Source organism: Triturus cristatus, chromosome 6 (genome assembly GCF_964204655.1).
Source record: "Triturus cristatus chromosome 6, aTriCri1.1, whole genome shotgun sequence".
Lineage (NCBI taxonomy): Eukaryota > Metazoa > Chordata > Amphibia > Caudata > Salamandridae > Triturus > Triturus cristatus.
In genome coordinates, this window is record NC_140589.1 from 513,184,458 (window position 1) to 513,206,450 (window position 21,993).

The window sequence follows — 21,993 nt, forward strand, 5'->3', positions numbered from 1 at the left end:
GGAAAACGCGTTTTGGGACCCCCCTTTTTTGTCAGCCCCCGCTTGACAAATCACCCGAAACTTTCAAGACAGGATCTGACTAGAGAGGGTCATTAGTTTTGAAAATTTTGCCAAGATTCGTCAACCGGCGCCAAAGTTATCAGGAAAACAAAAAACGATTTTCCTATTGAAACTAGGTCCTAACTATAACTAGATACCACCTACTGGCAACCGCCAGTAGGTAAGAGATATATATATATATTTATTTATATATATATATATATATATATATATATATATATATATATATATATATATATATATATTCACTGAAAAACCATAGGTTTCACACATGTTATAGTTAGGAATTAGCATTTAAAAAACCTTGCAAATTCACTTAAAAAACCATAGGTTTCACACATGTTATAGTTAGCTGGGCATTTCCCTCGTAAAAAAACAATGAAATTCCCCCCGTTATAGTTAGTGCAGGCAACTATAACTCACGCGACCGCAATCGGCTGCTGATGACGTCAGATATTACATCACTGTATTTAGACACTTATTTACCCATGTCTTCTTCCATTCATCTTTAGCTATACATATATTTCATTTTTTTTTTTTCAGAAAGACACATATGTCATCAGTGATGTAATATCTGACGTCATCAGCAGCCGATTGCGGTCGCGTGAGTTATAGTTGCCTGCACTAACTATAACGGGGGAATTTCATTGGTTTTTTACGAGGGAAATGCCTAGCTAACTATAACATGTGTGAAACCTATGTTTTTTAAGTGAATTTGCAAGGTTTTTTAAATGCTAATTCCTAACTATAACGTGTGTGAAACCTATGGTTTTTTCAGTGAATTTGTACGGTTTTTTAAATGCTAAGTTATGTATTTATTAATATATTTTTTTAAACAAAACTTTTTCACGGAGCGCGCACGGTGGGCACACCGCGCGCCCACTTTACGCAGGTCGTGCCGTGCACGCACAGTGGGCACGCGGTGCGCTTCGCGCACCTCGCGCACACTTTACGCAGTCCGTGCCGGTGGGCAGGGAACGCATCGCCCCCAAGGGCCAAATACATTTTTTTGTTTTTTGAAAAATCACGGAGTGCGCGCACGCTGCGCGAACTTCGCAGAATTTTTTCCGTTTGAGTGGTGCGCGCAGGGTGCGCGCACGCGGCGATTTTTCGAAAAATAAATAAAAAAAGATTTTGCCCTTGGGGTCCTTCTAGGACCCCCTGACCACGGCTAGGGGGTCAGGAACAGTCCACCCTGCCCCCTTTTCACGTTCTCCACATTTGTTTTTCACCCCCTCAGAGTGCGAGAGACGAAATGGCGGCCGACACTTCCTGGTTTCGACCGATTCGAATGTTCACTAAGATTTAACAACCAGAATTGCGCTCGCGCACGGCAAGGTGCGCGCACCCAGCGCGCATGCTGCGCGCGTACAGATATATATATTGATTTAAATGCTATTTTCTCTGGAAAGACTGAGCAGATTTACACCAAACCTGCAAAAGGCACTTCATGGACCTTATGGCTACCTCTCTGCCAAATTTCACGTAATTCTGTTCAGCCGTTCGCGCTGTAGCTGCGACTAAAGTCCCTATGGAAAAATCCATGGGGAAAACGCGTTTTGGGACCCCCCCTTTTTCTCGGCCCCCGCTTGACGAATCACCGCGAGACTTTCAGGGTAGGAGCGGAGCGGAGCGCCCCATTAGTTTTGAAAATTTCGCGAGGATTCGTCAATCGGCGCCAAAGTTATTCAAAATAGAATTTTGAGATTTCCTATGGAAACTCGGTCCTAACTATAACTATCTACTGGCGACCGCCAGTAGATAATATATATAGATATATATATAAATATATAGATATATATATATATTACCTACTGGCGGTCGCCAGTAGGTAGTTATAGTTAGGACCCTGTTTCCATAGGAAATCCGCAACATTCTATTTTGAATAACTTTGGCGCCGGTCGACGAATCCTCGCGAATTTTTTAAAATAGGTGGGGCGCTACGCTCCGCTCCTACCCTGAAAGTCTCGGGGGGATTCATCAAGCGGGGGCTGAGATAACAGGGGGGTCCCAAAATGCGTTTTTCCCATGCATTTTTCCATAGGACCTTTAGACACAGCTACAGCCCGAACGGCTGAACAGAATTACTTGAAATTTGGCAGAGAGCTAGTCCTCAGGTCAAGGAAGTGCCTTTTGTAGGTTTGGTGTAAATCTGTTCAGTAGATTCTGAGAAAATAGCCTTTAAATCAATATATATATCTGAGCCAGCTTACGGTGCGCTTACGGTGCGCTTACCGTACGCGTACGGTGGCGTGCGCGAGCGCGATTCTGATTGGCTCTTAGATCTTAGTAAACATTTGAATCGGTCGAAACCAGGAAGCGGGCCGCCATTTTCTCTCTCGCTCTCTGAGTTGGGCAGCAAAAACGAAGCCAAAAAATGGCTAAAGAGGCAGTTTCGTCACATCCTAACCACCCAGCATTGATATAGGGGTCCCCAAACAACCCTCAATCCCCCCCCAAATTTTTTTTTTTTTTCGGAAATTCGCCGATTACGCTCACGTACGCGTACGGTAAAAATTATAAAAAAAAAAAAATTATCCACATTCTCCCCACCTCGTGTGCAAATGGTGCCCGAAGGGCACCATTTGTGCATGGCATATTACACATATCAAATTAACAAAGAATACATTTCAAAAAGATGCGCATAATATGTCCCCCATGTGCGCACGGTGCCACCCCGTGTGCAAATGGTGCCCGAAGGGCACCATTTGTGCATGGCATATAACAACAATAAAATTAACAAAGAATACATTTCAAAAAGATGCGCATAATATGTCCCCCATGTGCGCACGGTGCGCGAAGCGCATCGTGCGTACATGGCCCATCCCGCATAATGTGGGCACGAGGTGCGCGCAGCGCACCGCGTGACCACCGTGTGTGCACGGCACTAACTGCGTAAAGTGGGCGCGCGGTGCGCGAAGTGCACCGCGTGCTCACTGTGCGCGCACGGTGCACGAAGCGCACCGTGCGCACGGAACGAACTGCGTTAACTGGGCGCGCAACGCCACGAATGGCGTAAAGTAACTTAGCATTTAAAAAACCGTACAAATTCACTGAAAAAACCATAGGTTTCACACACGTTATAGTTAGGAATTAGCATTTAAAAAACCTTGCAAATTCAGTGAAAAAACCATAGGTTTCACACATGTTATAGTTAGCTGGACATTTTACTGATAAAAAACCAATGAAATTCCCCCGTTATAGTTAGTGCAGGCAACTATAACTCACGCGACCGCAATCTTCTGCTGATGACATATGTGTCTTTATGAAAAAAAAATATTTGTAATATATGTGTAGCTAAAAATTAATAGAAGAAGACATGGGCAAATAAGTGTCTAAATACAGTATTAGCATCAGCAGAGGATTGCGGTCGCGTGAGTTATAGTTGCCTGCACTAACTATAACGGGGGAATTTCATTGGTTTTTTATCAGTAAAATGTCCAGCTAACTATAACATGTGTGAAACCTATGGTTTTTTCAGTGAATTATATATATATACATATATATATCTCCAAAACACCACGTCTCCAATACATATATATATATATATATATATATATATATATATATATATTATCTGGCGGTCGCGGTCGCCAGTAGATAGTTATAGTTAGGGTCGTGTTTCCATAGGAAATCTGAACATTCTATTTTGAATAATTTTTGCGCCGGTTGACGAATCCTCGCGAAATTTTTAAAACTAATGGGGCGCTCCGTTCAGCTCCTACCCTGAAAGTCTCGGGTTGATTCGTCAAGTAGGGGCCGAGAAAAAAGGGGAGTCCCAAAATGCGTTTTCCCCATGCATTTTCCCTTAGGACCTTTAGACACAGCTACAGCCCGAACGGCTGAACAGAATTACTTGAAATTTGGCAGAGAGGTAGCCATAAGGTCAAGGAAGTGCCTTTTGCAGGTCTGGTGTAAATCTGTTCAGTATTTCCTGAGAAAATAGCATTTAAAAGCATATCAATATCTATACGTGCGCAGGGTGCACGCACCGTGCGAGCACCGTGCGAGCACCCTAACGTGCGTGAGCGTAATTCTGATTGGTGGTTACATGTTAGTCAACGTTCGAATCGGTCGAAATCAGGAAGTGTCGGCCGCCATTTTGTTTGTTTTCAGTGCGAGAGTGAAAAAGGAAGGTGGCGAACGTGAAAAGGGGGCAGGGTAGAGAGTTCCTGACCCCCTAGCCTTTGTCAGGGGGTCCCTGAAGGACCCCGAAGGCAGAACATTTTTTTAAATCGCGGGGGTGCGCACACCATGTGCGCACGGTGAAAAACCAAAAAAAATATATATATTATTTATTTATTTTTAAATCGCGGGGGTGCGCGCACCGTGCGCGCACGGTGAAAACCAAAAAAAAGAAAAAAAAATTAATACGTAGTTTATTGTAAAATAAATATATAAAAAAAATAATAAAACATAAATAAATTAGCATTTAAAAAACCGGACAAATTCACTGAAAAAAACCATAGGTTTCACACACGTTATAGTTAGGAATAAGCATTTAAAAAACCTTGAAAATTCACTTAAAAAACCATAGGTTTCACACATGTTATAGTTAGGTGGATATTTCACTCGTAAAAAACCAATGAAATTCCCCCGTTATAGTTAGTTCAGAGAACTATAACTCGCGCGACCGCCACTCTATCACAAGGATAATGTCATCAGTGATGTCATGAGTGATGCCACTGGCCATGTCAGGAGTGATGTAATATGTGACGTCATGAGCAGTGGATTGCGGGCGCGCAAGTTATAGTTATCTGAACTAACTATAACGGGGGAATTTCATTGGTTTTTTACGAGTGAAATATCCACCTAACTATAACATGTGTGAAACCTATGGTTTTTTAAGTGAATATATATATGTATATATATATATATACATACATACATACATACATACATACACACACACATATATATACCCATATATAAATGGATTGTGATATATGCAGAGCAATATCATCAAGATTCATCAGTGATGTCACTGACCATGTCATGAGTGATGTAATATGTGACATCATCAGCAGTGCATTGCGGGGGCGTGAGTTATAGTTAGCTCTACTAACGATAATGGCCGAATTTCTATTGTTTTGTGCGAGTAAAATGTCCAACTAACTATAATGTCCCTGAAACCTGTGTTTTTTTCAGTGACTATATATGTGTGTGTGTGTGTGTGTTAGTTACTCACCGAATATACTGATCATAACCAAGTTAGTCCGCCATGACGTGTTTTGTCAATCAGCCTTGTTCAGGCACCATTTTGGAAACTCAGATTAAGTGCACATGTATGAACATAGAAAAAATGCTACAGATTCAAATCTCATCCATATTGCGTGACTTAAAAAATGTGATAGCAATTTAACTTTCTCAAACGTTCTTTGAGCAAATATGCCATTAACAGACATTTTAAGATAAATTTTTGGCAATAATACCTAATCTGTCAAAAACATATTAAGAATCACTAGTGTTATGTACATTGAGTAATCAATTCAACTGCATCTGTCAATGTTGAGAATTCATTAATATAGCAACACATTTATGCTCTTGAAGTGCTCAGAGTTGACCCCAAGTCTGTAACGGATCTTGACAACTCGAGTGGTGAAAAGAAGGGAACTGTTGAAAAGACATTTTGCCCCATATGGATGCGAAGCTCGCTCTTTTCGCAGTAATGTGGCATCCCGGATCAGTGGTTCCTGCATTAATATATCATAGTCTCCCTTGCCTGCTACCTCATTTCTGGTCTCACAGACTGCTTTCATAATTCAAGGTAGCCAGGGTGTCCTCCTGAGCCGCCACTGCCGGAGGTCTTGGTGTTGTTGCAGGCCTGGTGTCTAATTAGTCTTCTGTACTTGAGAGGACACATAGCACCAGGTGGAGGCTCCCAGTCTCAGATTTCACCATTGCAGCTGAAATGGTCTGCCTTGCTGGCCCGCCTTCGGCAGCATGGGCCTCAATTTTTCACTATGACTCCAGTTGGAGCAGGCTGCCATGAAGTCAGTACAGCATCATCTCTGGGTTCCCAGGTGATCCTCCATTCATCAGCGCCCCATGCGGATGATAGCTGGTGAGATCTGCAGTTTTTCTAAATGTTTATTTTGTAGCAGAGGAAGGAGAGTTCTGCATCAAATTGCCACTTGGTTCCGCCACACTCCCCCCGAAAAGTCCAATTGATAAACTGACATCAGCGCTCAGGGTTGGCGCCTATCTTGAGCTTTGTGTCATCATGTTTGGAGGTATGTCTGGCACCTGAAGAGACTCACAACGTCATGAATCTGTGGTTCGATAGAGTATCCACTTATTTGTTTTGGAATAACTCAATCAAAAGAGCGGCATATATTTAAATAGTTACTTATTAATGGCCTGATTCACAAATGTAATTACGTGTAGTAAAGTTACAAGTGCGTAGTCTCTGCACTGCATTGTGGCAAAGTCTCCATATTCAGGGTGGAATCTCCACACTGCGGCTCTTAGTGCAGAGATTCCCCCCAGAGTGTTGAGGTTCTTCCCTGAGTGGAGAAACTTTGCACGAGTGTGGAGACTCCTCAGTTGTAACATTACTACACTTACATGCCTTTGTGAATCAGGCCCTTAAATCAGCTTTTTTGAGAATTACATTCGCTTGCATTTTTAACGTAACCTTGTATTAAATTGCGGCATTATTTTGGCATATGTACGTTATAATTTGAGTATAGGTAAATTGTGCCTATAATTGGTAGCAACAGTGGCTAGCGGTATGAGAAAGGTGTGACTTCAGAACAATCAAGCTCTTAACTATTCTGGATTTTTTTCACATGAAAACTGACAGTAGCATTACATTTGTTGGGAAAAAAAGTGCACAGCAAAAAAATATCTTGTCAAATCAAATTAAAAAAAACTTTATTCAGTTTCACGTACAGAAAACCATAAAAGTTCCAACACATCCAAATTTCATTAAAAACATGATACAATACAATTACATATAAAAACAATCATGGCACATGAAGACAAGGAGGAACACAATATATTACCCCACCTAAAAAAGATAGCAGTGAAGTATGCCGTCTAAAAAGAATGTGAGAAACACAATAGATAAATTTACACTGAGCTGACACTGGGGACCTGAACATCATGAGCCTCTTCACCACATGTACTCCACAGATGGGTCACTAAATGTTTAGACAGGCCCTGGTTCTCACCGTGGATTACAAATAACCCATGATAAAAAAAAACAGTCAGCCTTTAACAGTTGAAGGAACAAAAGCGCAGGGCGAGCCTGGTTAAAATTAAGGGTGGGTGTAATTTGCATAAGAGACCTACGCGGAGAGGCATGGAGATGGAACCAATCTCCGCACTCTCCGCATAGCTCCGTTATGCGCCGCCCGCCTCCCACCTGCCTCCGGCCCGCAGTATTAAAAGACTTTAAAAAGCATTATAAATAAAATTTGAAATATCCTTACCTTATCGGCGGCGACTCCGGGCTTCCATCAGTCTCCATCGAGTCTTCTTCTGGGAACTGAGCAGTAGAGACTGTTTGTACTCATTACGATGAGCACGTATCAGTGATTGGTTTCTCTGGATAATTTTTAAGACCTCCATCAGCTTCCTTGCCGCCTGGGAACAGGATGAATCAAACCATCTGGGAGTTAGACTAACTACTTTACGTGTCGGAGCACTTAGGAGTTCACCCACTTTGATGGAAATAGAATCAAAAGCGCTAAGGACATCCCCGCGGAAGACCCCGGCGAGGTACAAAGCGCTATTTCTACAGCATAAAAATCTCTTACTTTACAGTGAAGAACGTCAGGGGAAACCTGGGACCACTTTAGCCGTCGCCTTCCGTCCATTGGTCTCAGCGTACCCGTTATTGCCACCCTTAGATTTCTAGATAATAAAGGGCTATTGAGTTGCACACAGAGCTGGTTGTGATCGCTATAAGCGCTTTCCAGGATGGTAAATCCGCAAAATAAAGACTGTAAGATGGATGAAACTAAAATATAGTCTATAAAGGAGCCACTACCTCTCCCTTTAAAGGAGGGGATAAGGGCTTTGCTATGCTGGTCAGAGAGAGACATAAGTGGCATCAAATCATATTCATTTAATATATTGTTCAGTAGATCCCCCTGGGTGAGGTACTCAAAGTGGAACCCCCTCATCCGTGGGCAGCCCATATTAGCCATACATGTGGACCTGGGATCACCGCATGGATGGATGTTAAAATCACCCAGCACCATCAGGTTATGTGATATAGATTTACAGGACTGCCTTATAAATGAACCCAGCAGGGTGATGTTACACACTCCCAGTGTGCAAATGGCTGCGTTATAAATGTTTATCAGGCCCAGGCTAGTATCCCCCCATTTTAATACTAAAGCCTGGAGCCCGGGGCTATTTGACGGGAGAATCTGAAGCCGGCAATCCACCGCCAAAGATATGTAGATAACCAGACCACCCTTAGCTCTACCACATACCGACGGGGAAGCTGGAACAAAAAAAGCCTTGAAGCCCTCCAGAAATAGGCTGCAGTCCACCAACCACGTCTCTTGGAAACAAATCACAGAGAATTGTTTAACAAACTGCACCCAAACAGGATCCTGAAGCTTGTCGGCCAAACCTGCAATGTTCCATGAAAGAAAATGTTTTTTATCTATGCAAGGAACCCCCTCACTTTGCACCATAGAAACATTCTGCTGCACCTTTGGCTCCCCGGAGGCCTCTAAAGGGTCCCGTAGTCAATCACACTCCTCCAATCTGGATAATGTAGAATATCTGTTATATAGCTCCAGGGGCGGTGCGATGTACTCGCAAGCTGCTTGATTTAAACTGTATGCAGCTGAAGGGGGCCGTTGTGCCTTTACTAAAGGAAATCTATGTTTCCACCCAACCTGGGGGGCGTCCCTGTTACCATTCCCGACAGAGTCTACTTTATAAAAAAAAGCCCAGCGGTAAAACCTTTACAGAGGACCCAACACTGGTGGGGACAGAGTTTTAAATCCGTAAACAAAATTCTCTCAGCGAGATGCGAGCTGTTAAAATTCACAATAACACAATCACCCCCACCAAGTTTCTGAGAGCTACCTATCCAGTTCACTCGACGCACCATGATGATATTTTGTGCCACCCTCGCACCCACTGAGCTGTTGTTAGTTAACTAATGAAGTACTTTGTTTTTTAGTTGGCAGAAATCCTCTTTGGTACCTAGTGGGAGAGGCGGCACATTCCCCAAGATCACTACATAGGGAGTAGATTCGGGTAGATTATGAATAACTGGTAAGCTCTGTAACTCAACCTCCGAGCTCCCGTGCCACCCCTGCTGGCGATCCCCAGGAATTTGAGGATCTTCCAGTGCCTGCACCTGTGAAAGCGTATCTCTGCAAGCTACTTGACCTGCACACATTATTTCTGTTCCCCCATACTGAAGGTTGCGTCTGGGGCTGGGAGCGTAGCTGGTTCCGAGTGCTATTGGGTGGATGTGTCGATGAGGCTAGGTCCTTGACCGTACTGAATCTCGAGTTATCTCTTGGTCCACCTGGTATCGTCGGTTGTTCCATCCGATTACCTACTCCTAGATTTTTCTCAATCAGGGTCAGCCTCTCATAAATATGGCCCAGTTTTGTGTCCAATAGACTAGCCACCACAGGATCCATGATCGGGGGGGCCAGCACAGTTGTCATAGGCTTTGTAGCCATATTAGATTTAGGTTTCTTTGCTTTGCCCCCAATAGGCTGGAGTTTCCTTTTTGTCCCCACACCAGGCCTTAAGTTTCCCTCTATAGATGATTGGGTGCTCTTGCGACTGGTGGCTGGATTTCCAACCACTGGGTTATTTAATAGGTTCAAAAACAGCAGTTGATGGACAGAATGCAGAACAATGTCATACATTCACCCCAGTACAGAGATCTGGGCCTAAATCCATCGTTTTTTTGCTCACCATGCCATTCCAGTTTGAACCCAGCCATATGCAAATCAGTCTTGACTCTGTGCCTCATGGGAACAGTCCAGCCCGATCTGCCAAGCCAGGTCCTCCATGGACTGGAAACAAGCATCCTAGGACCGGTTTCGGGGTATCACCCCTCTTCAGCCAGGATAGCTTGATTCCAGTGGCATGGAGAGCACAGGACTCACGTCTGAGCATACCCGTCCCACTCGGGGTGACAAATGCAAAAACAACAGTTGATGGACAGAATGCAGAACAATGTCATACATTCACCCCAGTACAGAGATCTGGGCCTAAATCCATCGTTTATTTGCTCACCATGCCATTCCAGTTTGAACCCAGATCAGTTGACTGGGGGTGAGTGTTTGATTTGCTCGGGCGCTCCGTCCATCATCCCCTTTGATATCGCTTTGTTCGCCCTAAGTTGGCAGGGTATGCCCAGACGTGGGTCCCTTGCTCACTTTACCACTGGATTCAAGATAGCCTGGCTGATGAGGGTTATGAACCCGAAACCGGTCCCAGGATGCTTGTTTCCGGTCCAGGGAAGACATGGCTTGGAAGTTCGGGCTGGACTGTTCCCATGAGGCACAGGGTCAGACTAATTTGCATATGGCCATGTCTGAACTGGGGTGGTGGAGTGAGCTAAAGAATGATGATGGATTAATCCCAGATCAGTTGACTGGGGGTGAGTTTTTGATTTGCTCGGGCGCTCCGTCCATCATCCCCTTTGGTATTATTTAATAGGTTCCTAGCATTCCTATGTAGATGATTAAGTTCACTGCCCTTCTTGTTTCCTATTATAATAACCGGGGAAAGGGGCCTTAGCATGGGCTTGGATGGATCCACTGGCAAACTAGAAAACTCTTTTTATCCAGAAATAAGGGGAAGTAGAGGTAAAAGTTAGGTTCACCCTCCACAAATATATCTATCAAAACAACTATCTGAACAAGTCAGGTAGACAGGAACCTAACTGGGAGAAACAGAAGGTGTAGGAAACAATTTGATCCTTAAAGACACCGTTATCAGAAAGAAAGGGAAGTATTATCTCTTTCTATAGTCCCCTCACTCACCAGGGTTTCCCCACGGTGACATGCTTCATCATAGGGGTCCTCCCAGTCCTCTACGGACTGAGGCGTGCTGCGACTTGCGGTGTTACGTAGGAGCACTGGAAATTTTGTAAACTATGTGTAGTGCAAGTGAAGTAGTGGTGGAGTGGGAAAATTAAAATAATCAGCTAGTGGGCTACAAAATAAACTTTATTGGTGCTCTAAGCTGAAAAAATTAAAAACGGGGTAATATGACAAGGGACCCTAACTATAATGGAAAGGTGTGCCTAGCATATCTTGAAGTCAACTAGTTTCGAGCTCCCCAGCTCTTCGTCAGGACTACACTGGGACCAGCCCAGTGTCGAGAAACTTGCCACTCCTAGTCAACCTTAATGCTTCTGACACCTACTGGAAGCCAAACCTCTCGGACCGCATTCTGCGGTCCGAGAGGTTTGGCTTCCAGTAGGTGTCAGAAGCATGTGGGGTTCAACGTACAAATGTACGAGATCTCCGCATCCCCTCCAGTGACCATGAGGCACAGTGTTGCTTTTTCTTAAATCAGTGTGCTAACGTACATTACGTATGTATATTTTTTAAAAAAACGCATGCCTTACTATTGTGGCATCACACTTATTTCACCCTATTAAGGTTGACTAGGAGTGGCAAGTTTCTCGACACTGGGCTGGTCCCAGTGTAGTCCTGACGAAGAGCTGGGGAGCTCGAAACTAGTTGACTTCAAGATATGCTAGGCACACCTTTCCATTATAGTTAGGGTCCCTTGTCATATTACCCCGTTTTTAATTTTTTCAGCTTAGAGCACCAATAAAGTTTATTTTGTAGCCCACTAGCTAATTATTTTAATTTTCCCACTCCACCACTACTTCACTTGCACTACACATAGTTTACAAAATTTCCAGTGCTCCTACGTAACACCGCAAGTCGCAGCACGCCTCAGTCCGTAGAGGACTGGGAGGACCCCTATGATGAAGCATGTCACCGTGGGGAAACCCTGGTGAGTGAGGGGACTATAGAAAGAGATAATACTTCCCTTTCTTTCTGATAACGGTGTCTTTAAGGATCAAATTGTTTCCTACACCTTCTGTTTCTCCCAGTTAGGTTCCTGTCTACCTGACTTGTTCAGATAGTTGTTTTGATAAACTAGAAAACTCAGCATCAGCCTGTGAACCATCAAGAGACCCGGGGCAGATGGCTAAACTCCCTGGTTCAATATCAACCTCCGCCAAGGGTGCGCTGGTTCCAGCAACTGGTGGATACAGGCTACTAGTTGTAGACCTAGAGAGCCACCTGTTGACCAGCTCAATCTCATTATCGATTAGAGCTGCTGCCCGTTGCAAAAAAGAATCCATGGTAATAACTGTGGCATTGGTACCAGCCTTAGCCCTTAGAGGGGCTAATGGTAGCTTCCACCTCCCCATGACTTAATGGCCTTGTAAAAACCAGTACAGCTACGCTACGATGTCAAAGGTAGGAATAGAGCGATGACAAGTATATAACCCTAGGTATTGAGGCTGCTCCCAAAAGTAATCAGACGCTCCTGCCACCAGCCCAGCAATTATTCCTCAAGATGATCAATATGTCCCAAGTAGAAAGTCAAGTGGCACAAAAGAAAGTCGGTCCTACCTCCCCTGATGATGCAGAACGTGCTTGTAAAGCCAGCTGCCAACGATTGTTCCGTTCGATTTGCTGAGAAACGAACCAAGGGTGTAGGCCCATCCTAGCCTCTTCCAGACGCTGACGGGCGCAGACGGGCCCACGCGCATCCCACGGTGTGGGAGTCCGCAGTTGCTTTTATACACCACCTGGCGCTGACTACTCACGTTGGCGCTCCCTCGGCGCAAGGGATGATGGAGACTGTAGTCTGCGGTCAGGGCCGCCGGTACGGTGACAGCGTGCTGCAAAGTGCTGGTGCCTCCTCCAAAGTGCAGGTATGCTGCTACCAAGGGTTAGAACGGAAATATCTTGTCATTTAAAATTAATTCCATACTGTAATGCTTTATTGATAAACATGCATTACTTTGATTTGTGCAAATATGCTTTCTAAGAAATCAAGTTGAGTGTTTCTTAACTTCTGCAGCCTGTTATTTTATGTTCTGTTGTGCAACAATTGCTTCAGATCAAGTGTGGATCTGGTAATAAAATGAGAGTGGAAAGGAAATATTATTCAAATATGAGGTTCATAGTTTGCTTTTCTTTCCAGTAGCTAGCCACAAGAAGTTGAAAAGTACTATACAGAGAAGCACAGAAACTGGAATGGCTGCAGAAATGAGGAGTCGAATGGTTCGGCAGCCAAGTCGCGAGTCTACGGATGGCAGCATCAACAGCTACAGCTCAGAGGGAAAGTAAGTAAAACTCATAAGAAAAAATACTTCATAAAACTGTTTACTTTCAAAACAACATTTTTGTTGTGGGGCCGCACACTTTGTACGTACACATTTGTCAACGGTGTTCATCAAGAAAACAAGGCAGTAGTGTAACGCAGTCCCTTACGGCGCAGTGGGGCCAGCAACCCTGCTGGGGTCCTCAACTTCTTTAATGGGGCCCCCATTGAGGCCAAGAAATAACTGTAAGATATGGGAGACTCAGGGGGCCCTCATCACATTATGCGGGGGCATATTATTTTGCTATATGCAACTAAAACAAGGCCCAGACCCGCAGATATGTGTGGTTTTTTATGGAGTGCGTTTCTCAGAGGGAGAGAGCAATGTCCTTTTCTAAGACCACATTACTTTCAATTAATTTTTCTTGACCAGGATAAAACATGCTATTCTATATATATTGAGTGATCTTCTTGACAACTTAAATGCTGATGCTTCCTGTTAGACCTGAAGTCTTTCCCCAAATGTGTTACCTTCCTCCCCTTATTTTTGCTGATCTCTTTTTTGCTGGCCATAGGACTCTTGGCACTTCACCCCTGCTAACCAGTGCTAATGTGCATGTACTCACTCCTTAAAACAATGTAACATTGGCTTATCCCCAATTGGCATATTTAATTTACTTGTAAGTCCCTAGTAATGTGGTACTTCCTATGCTCAGGGCTTGTAAATTAAATGCTTCTAGTAGACCCGCGGCACTGATTTTGCCACCCACTTGAGTAGCACTTTATACATGTCTCAGGACTACCAGTGCAGCCTGAGTGTGTGCAGTTTTAAACTGTCTTTTTGACCTTGCCAGACCCTTCCTTTTTAATGCACATTAGTCAACCCCTAAGGAAGGCCCTGGAAATCCCAGAGGGCAGGGTGCAATGCATTTAAAAAGCAGGCCATATACTTTTAGGACTTTCATGTCCTGATAATGAGAAATGCCTACATTTGTTTTTCACTACTGCAAGGCCTATCTCTCCCATACGATAACATTGGAGTTACTGCATTACATTTTATAAGTGTAATTTCCAAATGGGAACAGGAAACCCCTTTATGTTTGGTATCTCTGGAATCACAATTTAAAATCCTAACTTATGGTGAAGTTGGATTATAAATTACAATTCTATCGCTTCTCGGCCTTTTGGCTAAGATCAAGTGTAGTATCTGTTCTTATCAGTTTAATAAATTACAATTCTGAAAATGCCACTTTTAGAAAGTTTACATTTTCTTGCCTTAGCCATTTGGTACCTGCAGCCTGTCTCTGGGTCACATGACTGGGTTTGGGTAACAGTTGGGCCTTGTGTCCTTATCCTAGACAGCCACACACAATGGGGAGCTTAGGTGTGACTGGGTGGCCATCACTGGGAGGATTAATGGCAGGAACTGGGCACAGCCCTACTTACATTTGAACAGGCCATGTCCTATCTTCAATCAAAGTACTGCATACCCCCTGTATGTAGTCTGAAGCCAGAGCCAGTAAGGCAGGGCATCTGTGCACTTCAAAGGCATGCCTCTAGAAGCTTCATACCATTTCAAAGGCACAACTGGGTTTTAATCCTAGATCGCAGACACCACCATTAAGGCAAGAACTAACATCTTCACAGAAACATCCTCATAGAAGTGTTGTAATCTGGACAATCCTCAACTAAACCCCTTCTGCCATTCAACCGGGCCCTGAATGACACCCTCATAGGCACTTGGACCATCCCTGCTCTTGTCCACCCATAAACAGACAGGTGGCACATCGCCACACACCACCTTGAGATGACTCTGCTTTCCAAATACAGCAATCTACTCCTGAGAGTCTAGTAGTGCGGACCACCACTAGCAGGGCCTTTTCACACTTCCCCTCTGGGAAGAGAGTTAATAGGAATTGAGGCATTTAGGAAGATCATGGTTTATTCCATTCACTCTCATGTCAGTCATTGCAAGCTGTTTGCTGGGAAGGTACTGCCATGCATTGAGAGACTCAGTAACTAAGATCTTTCCAGCAGTCCTGAAGGAATTGTGCACCAATTTGGCACAGACCATTCAAGATGGCCAGGTAGCGGCAAAGTATTTTATCTGGTCAGGCCTGGACATGACAGACTGCTGAGGTAGAGATGTTGGCACTAGTGTGCTGCTCCAGCGCCACAGGTGGATGAGTTGCACACACATTTTGGTTGACATTCAGGTGTCACTCATGGATATGCCTTTTAATGGGTCTCACCTCTTTTCAAGAAGGCTGACTCTGATTTGGGTGCTCTAAAGAGAGTAGAGCTACTACGCGCTCCCTCACTCTTTCCACACCCACATTGCAGTATCCTCTGCAATTTCACTCCTTTTGAGGCATCACTAAGTGCTTTGCCTTCAGTCATCATCAAGTCCTTTCGAAGTCTGTCAGACAGCATCCTTACCAATGCCCAGCCTCACTGGCAGCAGCCTCCAAGCCTTTTTAGTTTATCCTTAGCTGCACATGACCATCCTGTGGGACGGACGTGGAATTATTAATTTCTCCACATGTGGCAAATAGTAACATCTGACAGATCGTCAAGATAGCCAACTCCACCAATATTGGGGTGTCTTTTGAAGGACTATTTGTGCATTTTCTGGCAGGAAGTTGACACCCTTTTGGAGAAAGTGGCCATACAGAGGGTTTCGATCGTGGAGGACAGAGCTGGGTGTTATTCCTATTATTTCCCATTCCTGGAAAAGAGCATAGGCCTTCACCCTGTTTTAGAACTTTGACCCCTCCTTTTCTTCCGGACAGGTCAAATTCAAGATGCTCATGCTAGCCTAGGTTATATCTTACCTAGATCCAGGAGAATGGATGGTGGCATTGGACCTGCAGGATACCAATTCCCATATACCCCTCCTACAGGTTCACAGGCAATACCTGTAGTTCAAAGTGTGCCACAGGCATTTCCACTGTACCATGCTCCCTTTCAGCTTCACCAGTGCCCCTTGGGTGTTCATGAAGGTGATGTCAGTGGTCACAGCATACCTTCGGAATTCGGCGGTGTCAATTTTCCCCTATTTCGATGACTGGCTATTAAAGGCGCTCACCACAGCTAGCCTCAGACCACCCTCAGATGCTGGCAAACCTCCCTACATCATTGGAGTTCACTATGAATGTGCCTTGGTCACACCAGACTCCTTTGTAAAGTCTCCCTTTCATTGGAGCTATCCTGGAGACAGTGCACTTTTGGACCTTCTCTCTGAAACGACGACTCCAGGCCATTTGAGGTATGATCCCAATGTTTCAGCCTTATTCCTGGGACAGTGAAGATGCCTTTGAATCTTCTTGGCCTAATGGCCACCTGTATCCTGCTCGTCGACCAGGCCAGGTGGTTTATGTGGGCTTTGCATTGGATCTGAAGTCTCATTGGCCCCAGTACCAAGGTTAACTGTCAGATTCCATCCATGTTTCAGAGGAAACTGTAAAAAATCTGCAGTGGTGGCAGCTCTACTGCAATTGAACCAACAGCAAACCCCTCTTCCTACCCCGCCTAGAGCTTACAGTGGGGACAGACGCATTGCTGCTGGGTTAGTGAGGTTCTCTGCAAGAGGTGTGTAGATCAGAGGAATCTGGCCTCCAGTGGAGACCCACCTCCTTATCAAGCTGATAGAGATGCAGGCCAGTTGCTCGGTGTTCACAGCCTTACTACTATCCATTAAGGAAATGCTTGTTCAGGTCCTCATGGCAACATGTGGTATTGCAATATACAGGGTGGTGTTGGGTCCTGTACTTTTTGCCAGGAGGCCCTGCAGCACTGGACCTTGCTGAATAATCACAGCATTTCCCTGATTGTACACCACCTGGTGGGTATTTGTGCAAAACTCAAAGAGTACTAAGGTGAAAACACAATGCGAGAAAAATCCCAAAACAATTTAGAAATAATAGAGTAAATTTTGATAAATCGAATTATACTAAAACAACTAAAATCCAATAAGCAAAATAGAAGATATGATTTTTTAAAGTTTGAATTAAAGATTGTGGCAAAAAGCACAAAGTGCCAACCACGATTATCTGCTCACATTAGACGGGGTGAAATATAAGGCTGACTGCAATAGAGCTCATGTTGGATACAGAAACCAGGGTTTTGGTGGAAAGTTTACATTCTGAATTAGAAAGTTGTATGGCTAAAAAGTGGTTATCCATGAGTCATGGGCGGGGCAAGCTGGATCCGAAGTGGGTCTCGGCAACCATGGGGTGTTGATGCGCAGGGTACCAGTGCGGTTTTTGATGAAGGTGGAAAAGACCAGAGCTGACAAAATCGGAAGCGTGTTTCCAGGAAAGCATTAACGTTAATGGGTTGCCACTCTGCGTCAGTTCCAGTGAAGCCCTCTATGTTTGGACTTAGAAACTTTCCTGAAAGTCTGACCTCCTTAAGTGGGGCAAACCAGCAATGTGAAGCCAAACAATCATTTCAACGGCTGCAGCTTTGATTTTTTTTTAAAACAAACTTTATTGCCTTTACAGCCGTTTTGCTGATGGTGGGACAGGTAAATGCATAACATTCCAGGATCAATATATCCCCTTATGTGTTACGCATACACAGATTTGTATTGTCCTTGGTTCCATCTGTCACATCTTTTGCACAACAAGGGTCCTTCTATGCAGATTCTATTTTCCACCACATCCCCCGCCCTCCCCCAACAAGGTAGGCGACGGCTGCTGCTTTGATGATGGTCCCAGTCTCCGACGGTTCCCCAGGCAGAAGGTTGGCAAAACGTTTTTAAGTCCCATATTTCTCTGTTTGGGGGCAAGAGGAGTACGTTCTAACAAGAGCCAAGGTTCTAGGACCCGGGGGACATCACTTGGGGGGTTAGCATTCACTCTATTAGAGGCTAGCAGCAGGGTCCAGAAGTTGGTACTGGTGACCTAGGCAGTTGCAGGAAAAGTGTCTCTGGAAGCTTGTTGTATCCCTGTACCTCAAACAAGAGATTAGCCAACTGACCCTTGGAGACCCTTCTGGGGAACTGGTTTGAGGTCAGTATGTCCTGTCTTCTTACCAGTTTCAGTCAGCGGGGCAGTCCTTCTGATCTTCACAGGTCCCAGAGTGTTCTGACGATAGTACTGGGCATGCCTCATTTATGCGGAGTGCCATCCTGTGGGTGGGGAAAACTCCTGCCCAGTCCCTAGGCAATGGGGTAAACATTCCCGGTGGTGATACTATCCACTTTTGCAGCACTCCCTGTGTGTTTTACTGTAACCTATACCACAGTGCCCCTCATTGCTGAACTTTTCTTCCCCTGGTCAGAGCTCTCTGTGCCCACCTAAAAGGGGCTATGATACTAGGCAAACTCCTCATTGTGGCCACTCCAAACCATTTCTGTGGCAGATCCCTCCTCCCACTTGGTTCAAAGCCAAGTTGACTTGCAAGAAAAAAAGGAGGCAGGCCTAGTTGTGAGCTACATCTGCCAGTGACAGGGTAGTCATGCTTTGAAACTCATGAAGGGGGTGGACACAGCCCCCCAGGCCATCTTGCTTAAAGCAGAAAAACACCTCTCCAAACCCAAACCCTTTGTCCACTTTCTAGGAGCAATACACATCTCTCCACAGGGAAGCCATCGGCAATCAGGTGACACTGGCAGAAAGGCCCATTTTGGCTTAGGCAGGTAAATGATTTTCTAAAAGTGTAATTTTCAAAATAGAGATATAAAAACTTGAACCGTTCTTCTAGCAGCTCCCAAACTGAAACTAAGCAATATATGTTGTTATAGTGTAACCCAGTGTGAAGACAAAAGGTCGAAATGGACATTCCCTTTGATTTGACTTGAGTGTAACCCAATGTTTTCCTATGGGAGAGCAAGCCTTGCCAGAGTGAAGTGCAACTTTTGAGGGTTTTCACTTTCAGGACAAGTAAAACATTGAATATACCTGCCCTGCATTCAAATGGAAGGTTAGACCTGGCAAAAAGTGACTTTTTTGCCATGTCGAAATGGCAGTTTTGAAACTGCACACTCAGGCTGCAGGGGTAGGCCAAGAGACATGTTTTGCAGTGCTATTTTAATTGGTGGCGCAAAGAGTTCTGAAGCCCACCAGAAGCATTTAAATTATAGGTTCTGTGCACAGGTAGTTCCATCTACTAGGAGCTTACAAGTAAATTAAATGTGCCAATTAAGTACATGCCAATTTTACCAAGTTTAAAAGGGAGAGCCAAATACTGTTCCAGTGGTTAGCAGGAAGGTTAGCAGGAGTACAGTGTGCAGAGTTCTATGGCCACTAAAATTGGATTCAGCAAAAGAAACCAAAATAAATCTGGGGGAATACCATGCAAAAGATGGCCATTTCCAACATTGCTCAGATCTTCTGAACTGAGATAAAATTCTAATATTGAGTGTTGTTTACACTTAGCCCAGATTAAAAAACCTAAACCTTTTTTTCCAAACGCACATTGCACCATATGTTGGAAAACTTACGTTTTGTATCATATATGTAACAACTCTCCTTAATTTTGATAGTCAAGTACAATCAACACATTTTAATTTGTCTATCTGAGGCCATGGGTGACAATTTATACACCTTCAAGAGTCACTGGTCCTCTGCTAATTCTCTAATAGCATTTGTATGGTCAGCATGTAGACCATAGATCATCACTGTATTTATTTTGTACCCTTAAGAGAGAGCTGAATTATAACCCATCTGCCCTAATAGCATTACCATGTTCCTGGGATTTTAATTTCAAACTCTGGACCAATTTAAGTAAGCTACTCTTCTAATGCTCATGTACTGGTTAGCAAAAAAGTGTTATTTCTAGCTGTTGTGGATTAATCCTCTTTCATTTTAAAATGGGTCCCTTGTAGACATATAATGTCATAGTTCATGATCACTAATTAATGCAAAATCTTTCCTTGAATCTATTGCATAAACCGTTTGTATCCCAGATACATATCTTGATGCACCCATTCAATACTAATTTTAGGCTGTTGTATTGCTACTATTTGAGTAAGAAAGTTAAAAAAACATTAATGTGTATTAATTGCCCTTTAAAATAATTTGAGGGAAAAGAACTCTAACTGTCCCTACAAAATTTCAATCTTTCTTTCTTGTAGACCATACATTCATCCCCCATTCAACCAGCCTCTTGTCCCCCCCAACTACCTCCCGACAGGAAGCCTCCCCTTCACATGTCCTACTATAACACCTGAGCCATGTATTACTAGCCTTAACTGTGAACTCTATTAGAGTAAATATAATTCCACTCAGCTTTAATTTGAGGTGGAAGATTTTGAAGCATCAGTACGGTCTGATGGGATCTTAAATCTTTAGGTGGTAAAATGCTAAACATGTCTTTATGTTTGCAAGTGTTGTTTGGCTTCACTTACTGATAACAAAGGTGACCATCTTGTTCTTTTTGTACACCATTAATTTGTCTGGTAATATCACCTTGACTAAAGTGCCAAGATCTGTGAATTTTACTATGACTGGCTGGTGGGGAAGCATGGTTGTGCGTGCTCTGGTATTGAATTTTGTTGACCTTAAAATTACTATTTACAATATATCTTCTTGCCTTTTTTCTGCCTTGAAGGATATGTGCAGGAAACGGATGTGCTCTTTGTGTGGATTCAATTTTATTCAATCAACAGTCATCATTTGTAATAGATAAAAAAAAATTAAGTCATCTATAAACAAAATTGTATCAGTTCCACTCTATCGCCCCTCATCAATTTAAAAAAATGCAAATGATTCTTTCTTGACTGATTTTCTATGTCTTAATCTTACTTTACTTTTCATCACTTTATGTCTACCTCATTCTTTGGTGATGCTGTGTCTTGCTTTTTAAGCTCTAATCGTGTATGCCCTATTTCTATTTTCTGTAGTTGAATTCTGAATCCCTTTACATTACTACCCAACATAACAATGGATTCTTGCATTAAGTTAAAATTCAGATCCATAGATTCAAGTCCTCATTGGATTTCTTTACACATTGGAGTCTGCATTTTGCATTTATGCTATGCACGTTTTGAGAGAATCTAATCCCTGATTAACTGTGCCAACATTTGGTGAGGCACAGGTGAGGTAAACTCAACGTCTGTCTTGTCACATTTGAAAGTAATCATCATTCTAGAAGTTAAAGCATTGCCTAGTACAAATTTCTTCTGGTGTTTCGTTTTCTTCATGCCCATCTTTTTGTTCTTGAAGAACCTTATAAGGTTTTGGTGCATCATCCCTTTAAGGATCCCTGTTTTATTTCTGGCTATCCCTTTCTAAAATGACTGTCTCTTGTACCTCTTGTGAGTATGGTTGATCTTGCTGACACACTTGAGGCTGCCTAGTGCCAGTGCAGGCACTCTTGCACCAGGTTGCAAAGGTGCCTGCATTACGTGCAAGATTGTTTCTGTATGGGAAGCAATCCTTAGAGTTATATTCCTCTATGTGTTTGCTGTATTCTGAGGAAGTAACCAGGAGAAATCAAAATAGTTCCGCTTGTTACACCTCACTAGGGAAGGCGTAGCATTTTGATTCATTACCAGGGTTATTAGCTTCATTAAATCTGGGAATGCACCAAAATTCATGGGTAGATGAATGGGAACGCTCATGCTCCACCAATGGAACAGCTTCTCAACACAAGGTAACACTGCCTTGTACTACTTTGTATTTACTAAAC

General features: G+C 43.6%; 1 protein-coding gene and 1 non-coding gene across 7 annotated transcripts in view; both read left to right on the forward strand.

Moving 5' to 3' along the window:
- RIMS1 (regulating synaptic membrane exocytosis 1) overlaps window positions 1-21,993 on the forward strand; it is a 1,904,179-nt gene that overhangs the window by 1,812,652 nt on the left and 69,534 nt on the right. For all 6 annotated transcript variants that reach the window (XM_085610935.1, XM_085610937.1, XM_085610936.1 and 3 more), the window contains one exon: window positions 13,237-13,378. In XM_085610935.1, coding sequence (XP_085467061.1) covers window positions 13,237-13,378 — 142 coding nt within the window. The remainder of the gene's footprint in view (window positions 1-13,236; window positions 13,379-21,993) is intronic.
- On the forward strand, window positions 14,525-14,713 carry LOC146817353 (U2 spliceosomal RNA). The gene has a single exon (XR_014964967.1). It is a non-coding gene; the product is annotated as a U2 spliceosomal RNA (small nuclear RNA).